The 6,108-nt window shown below is 45.5% G+C and overlaps 1 protein-coding gene across 1 annotated transcript in view; it reads right to left on the bottom strand.

The window, feature by feature from the left end:
• Positions 1–2,975, bottom strand: part of LOC113214615 (hyaluronan mediated motility receptor-like) — a gene marked incomplete at its 3' end in the record, with an annotated part of 4,644 nt that extends 1,669 nt beyond the window's left edge. Inside the window, exons 1-3 of the mRNA XM_026434051.2 lie at positions 2,769–2,975; positions 2,338–2,501; positions 897–2,245 (exon numbers count right to left, since the gene is read on the bottom strand). Coding sequence (XP_026289836.2) covers positions 897–2,245; positions 2,338–2,501; positions 2,769–2,880 — 1,625 coding nt within the window. The remainder of the gene's footprint in view (positions 1–896; positions 2,246–2,337; positions 2,502–2,768) is intronic.
• Between the last annotated feature and the right edge of the window lie 3,133 nt (positions 2,976–6,108).

Below are 6,108 nucleotides of genomic sequence, written 5' to 3'. Positions count from 1 at the left end.
CGACCAATCGACATCACTTCTCCCTCGCGCACCCATATAGGCTACTGCCTGAAAGCGTCAACTTGATTTCTACTACTACTACTAGTGGAAATAGTTCTGTTTGAGCAGAATTTCTTCAAAATCGTACGCGATAATAATTGGTATGAGAATAATTGACTATTATTTGTCAATGTTCTTTTTGTTTGTTATTTAATTTTGAAGACAATGTTTCGGCGAATTGCAGAAACACAACAAAGCGCCTAACACAAACTGCTCTGTCATGTTCGTATAGATATAGCTCATGACTGGAAAGACGGATTAAATTGAGGTGAGGTTCAGTTCAAAGCTAAGATGATGGTCTTTAATCGGCTCGCAACATCCACCCAAGTGCGACGAACAGGGACGACACAAAAAATTAAAAACACTTCGCGCATATTGAGCGCAAATGCACCCTCTCCTTTAGTTCGGCACCATTTCTGATTGAATTATCGTACGGAAAATGTGAAAACACCGTCTGAAAGAAAATTTCTCGCTCTACACCTTTGTTTCTCATGATTTTCCCATATAGTGCACAGAAAAGTCACGAGATTCGAAAGAAACGATCGCATAATTGTAACGCATTGTTGGTTTGCGGTATTTTTCACAGAATAAAGAAAATCTTCAAGTTCAACCGTAATTTGCACAAAATTGGCCATATAGATTTAGATAACCCTTAACCAAAACATGTTTGTAATTTTTCGCTTGATTTTTCCTGAAAATTTCATCAAAATCGTAAAGGCCGTTTCTTATATTCCCATAAGGATAATGTCAGAATAAAAATATAGTGCACATGCCAGTGCAATAGGACCCTAATCGGGCCTAAAAATTTGAAATAAATACAATTAGAAAAAACAAAGGTAATGCACAGGACGACTTACTTAAAATGACTTTCTCGTTCATGGGGCTTCTGTTGTGTAGATTTCAGGTCATCTTCGAGACTTGACATCTTGGATTGGCTTTGTATGATTTCTTGCTGTAGTTCACCAAGGACAGCTAAGTAAGTATCCTTCCGTCTGGTAGTCTGCTCCAATTCAGATTCAAGCAGCTGAAGTCTTCCTTTGACAGTACCTACTTCTTGTGTTTTTGCTCCTAGAGAAATTTTGAGAGAAGAAATCTCTTCAGTTAAAGCTTCTTCCCGTTCCCGGCCAATAGTTTTCTCCCTCTCTACATCAAGTTTTATCTTTTCAACTTGCTCAGTCAATGCCAGTATCTCTTCCTTTTGTGACTCAACTTTCTTTGCTTTCTGCAATGACTCTTCATTTTCCCATTGAATCATTTTTTTGTTTTGCATTTTTAAAGAGCTAATTTCATTTTGCAAAACCATTTTCTCTTCTTCCATCTTTTCCACTTCCTTGCGATTCTCTTCAACTCTAGTCAGCAAAAATTGGGCCAAATCTGATTGCTTTTGAACTTCAGCATCTAATTCAGTAATCTTCACTGACTGAGCCTGAATCTGACGCTGATGTTGTTCCTGTTCGTCATCAATCTCTTCCTGCAGTGTTTTGTTAGTTTTCCTTTCATCTAGCACTTGCTGCTCTAGTTTGTAAGCTAGTTCTAAAACTTGGGCTGCTAACTTGGACTTCTCATTTTCTGTCTCGAGGAGTTTTTTTTGGCACTGTTCGACAACACCTTCAAGAGATTGGCACTTCAATTGAGACAATTCCAATTCAGAAGTGACAGAGGCAAGCTTCTCTTCTAAGTCAATAACTTTAATATTAAGACGCTCACCCAGATCAGCTACTTCATTGGAAAGAGACAGGCGGATCTCTACTAGTTTCCCATTTTCAGCTTTAGCCTCAGCAATACATCCTTCCAGTTCAAGGCAGCGTCTGACTGACATTTCCATTTCAGACTTATTCTGCTCTACCCGTTCTTTCAGAATCTCCATTTCAAGCAACAATTCAGTTTTGGTTTGTTCCAATTCGGAAACAGCAGCTTTCCTTTCAGCAAGATTAGCATCGGCAATGTTGAATGATTCAGTCAGATTAGCAAGATGTGACTTTTGTTCAGCAATCTCTTCCATGAGGCGATCAACTTCCTTAGTCAAGTCAGACTTTTCCAGTTCCACTCGTGCAATGGCTTCTCTATCTACTGCAATGTCATTTTCTAGTTGTTTGCATTTAGATTCTGAGTCTAAAAGCTTGCAATTTGCTGCATGCAATTGTTCTTCAAGAGAACTGTCTCTGAATGCTTGACTGAACTTAACTGACTTCTTGCGCATTGGGGGCTGCAAAGAACATGGAGAGCAGTTAGATTCTTGAACTAAAATAATAATTATACAAAAATAACTGAATAACGAGTTAAGCAATGTAAACTAACAATGCAGACAGGCAACGTGTTCAAGCTGGCAGAGCGCTGCAAGGCACAGTCATTTGCCGTATGTTTGGGTTTAGTAAACCTATCTGTCATTTTGTCCATGCCCACCCCTTTGATTTTCATATCATCAAATTTAGGGTCATAAGCTCCTGGGGCAGGAACATCGTCTGGAAAAATAAAAATAATTAAAAATTTACATCAGCTTGTGTAGGATTCAGTGGGAAGAATACTAAATGAGAGAAATGAGCATTTGATAACTCCATCAGCAAGCAAGAGCACAAAATGTCAAAGAAGTAGGCGGGGGTCCGCGACCCTGCGTGTTGCAGACAACAGCGTAAAGATAGTTTTGAGAAAGCTTAGTACTATAATTGTTTTCAAAATAGATACGCGAGTTATTAAAAACATGCATAACACCGTAACACATTTTCACATACTTTTGACATCGTTGAAACGATGTATTTCGGCTCGAGGAAACATGGTGGATAGTAGGGCGCGAAATCTTCCTGGAGGGTCATTTGCACGGTTTAGACTGGCTACGATTGTCATTTATTGGATACGTTCTAGTGGGTTTTCGAGGCCTCTGATTGGCTGATTTTCAACTAGAATGTATCCAATAAATGACAATCGTAGCCAGTATAAACCGTGCAATTCATTACACAGCCCCCGGCGGCTGGGCTACTTCCGGTCTGCGGATAGTCAGTAAAGTCAACAAATTTTCAGTATTTTGTTTGGTTTTGTTTAGGGGAGACCGGGGAGGAATGAGGAAAGGGGAGGATTGAGGAATGCCGTTTAAAAATCGAACGCGCGCTTTCACGGTGGCGGCCGAATGTCTTTTTTTGCCCCCTAACATACCTTGACTGGTAAACGTTTGTATGAGAGGGGGGTGACAACACTGGCGCGAAATTTTAGGGCAGAATGGTTTTACATACAAATTTGCGGCCAAAACGGCAGATTTCAGACCTCCGGTAGGTCGTTATTTCAATATCAAAGATTATACTTATTTGTTCGGGGATTTTTTCCATTGTTCATTCATCCTTTGCGCACAGTTTTCTGTGCCAACCAATTTGCTAGCAGCCTACTACATTTATTGAGAGTTTTTTGAATGAAACTATGCAAAAAGGGGTGGATTGAGGAACGAGGTTAGGGGTGCATTGAGGAACGCCCATTTCCATATTTCCGACGGGGTAACGTGAGGAGTTGTGTATAACTATCAAATTTCGCCTATTTACCGCCAACAGATGCAATATGACGGCGAGAGGTATACTAAAAATATCGAAATTGAGTCACATCGTAGTAGGCATAGCCCGATATTTTTTCTGCTACAGTATTTTGACTAATTTTGAACTAATGGAGGGCATAAGCGTGCAGTGCACATTAACCTCATGATTTTTTAAAAAATCTGGACGTAGAAGCAAAAGATACTGAACGTTAAGTCAATTTTCTTCTCTTCTACTACCTCTTTTCTTCTCTCGCTTTACCTCTTTTTTCTGTCTCTGATCCCTCCCCTTCCGCCTCCCTTTTCAATTTTTTGAGGTGGGTCTGGCGACCCACCTCAACCCCCGTTTGGGTGCCACTGCTTTCTGTGACACAGTACTAGAATTCCTCATGCTTTTTAAGCTGTGCTACTTGACTATGTGATAAAATGAGTAAATTAACATAATATTTTGTTAAGTTCATTGATTTTGTTTCTCTGTTGTGCAATTATACACTTCAACTTGCCTAGGTGACTAAAAATTCATCATAAATCTTTAAATGGTGATATTTCTCTATATTTTAGGCAGTTTTCCATTCCTCTTGCCCTGTTCCTCAGTCTGCCTTAAGCCATTCCTCAATCCTCCCCGGGCGTTCCTCAATCCTCCCCGAGCATGGGGAGGATTGAGGAACACGGGGTGGATTGAGGAATTGCAGATTTCTTTTCATCTATTTACCACACTGCATCGCGCCCCAAAGTGTCAATAGAATATTTCCAGACCTATAATGTGCCCAAATAGCAAACCTCCAGCTCAAAAACTTCGGTTTTTATGGCCAGAAGAAAAAAAGTTCCTCATTCCTCCCCGGTCTCCCCTACCTTTTTGTTGACCAATACTGACTATCTTAGATGTGGTGTTACGCATGCTCTGAAAATCCCCATCCATCTAAGAGCCCCGGAAGCAGAGATATGTGTGACGCAAAATGTAAAATTTTAGGGGGGTAAATGAGGGTATAGGGGCCGAAATGCGACGTACAACAGCCATACCACCGCTGAAACACCTAAATTAACCATTTTTATGAACAAATTATACGCAAATGTGAAGAATATTTTTTACATTTACGAATTAAAAAGAACGCAACGAGAGCAGGTGCAAAATTTTCTGTAAACTGCGTAGTAAAAAGTACACAAAAATTTAGTGTGTACAACGGCACTGTTACACGTTGTGGGTGCCCACCTCTCGTCCGCGTTGGTCGGTGAGCAGGTAGGCGTTGGGCACAGCTGTGCATGCGAGCCAGATGCGAGGCTCGCAGAGGCTGGAGGTCGCTTTTTCCTCCGTTCGCGCCTGGCTCGCGTCTCAGAGGCCACCCGAGGTGTGGCGAGGCTCGCCAAACCAGTGAACGCTCGCCGCTTGGCGAGGCTCGCACAGGCCCAGCCAGCAAGGGGGCGGGGGTTTGGGGAAAGCCAGTTGCCGCGAGGCTCGCATCTTCACCCACATCCGATTTCAGCCGCACTTTAGGCAGCACTGACCAGTGAACTGCTCAGGTGAGGGGTGTGGCGGGGTAGGTGGTCGCCGGTCGGTCGCCGGCCGCGAGGCTCGCATCGTCGCGATCCTCGCCGAGGCGGGCGAGGCTCGCCGGCTCCCAGAAGCAGCAGCTGGCTGGATCCGAAGGTGCCCGAAGCTGCACGCTCGCGGACGCTCGCAGCTAAATCGGCGGGTCGTGTCATCTCCCACAAAAGTTATTAGCACGCTCTGTTTGCTCAGAGGCAAAATATACATCAACCCGTTCATTTCATTTCGAGGCGCATGTGGAGGGGGGGTGCTGGTCTGGTCAGCGCACTAAAGAGCGCACCTCTGTGCCGCCGGGCGGGTCAGCCTGGGCAGTAGACAGTCCCGTCGAGCGCACCTGTGCCGCGGGCCTGCCTACCCCGCCGGGGGCTCCGCACTCACCGAGTGCGCGGCCTCCCTGAGTAGCTGCGTGGCGGACGGCCCCCAGAGAGCGGGGACAGTCAGGACGCAACGCACGGACTGCGTCAGGTCGGGGTCACCTCGTTCCGGGTCACCCTGGTCGGAAGCGGTCAGCTCGGCCAGAGCGCGCTGGCGGAGGTGTCCCAGCGAAAGGCTGAGCACTGTGAGGGCCGACACCTGCCGCCCGTTCGCCGCGGTCAGCGTCGTGTCTCGAGTCAGCGTCTTGTCCCGCTAGAAGCGTTGTGCCCCGCGACATCGCGGACCCTTACTGTCTGGCTGATCAGCGCCATCTTGACCTTGTCAAAACAGCCATCGCTTGGCGTGGTCCGGGTGCAGGTCGTGAAACGTGTCCCGGGCCAGGAAGCCGAACGTGAGGAGCAGGCCTTCTCGCCTTCTCGTTGTGCAGCCGGTATAATACCGTGTTATACGTGATCATCTCGCCTGGCTTCCCTCCCCAAGGCCCGCCAGCCCGCTCCGCCAGCACCCCCCTCTCCACCTCCCACAAAAGTTATTAGCACGCTCTGTTTGCTCAGAGGCAAAATATACATCAACCCGTTCATTTCATTTCGAGGCGCGAGAGAGACGGATAGAGAGAGAGAGAGAGAGAGGGGGGGGG

This window comes from Frankliniella occidentalis, unplaced genomic scaffold (assembly GCF_000697945.3).
Source record: "Frankliniella occidentalis isolate FOCC.00 unplaced genomic scaffold, Focc_3.1 Scaffold2142, whole genome shotgun sequence".
Lineage (NCBI taxonomy): Eukaryota > Metazoa > Arthropoda > Insecta > Thysanoptera > Thripidae > Frankliniella > Frankliniella occidentalis.
This window is presented reverse-complemented; position numbering and strand designations above follow the sequence as displayed.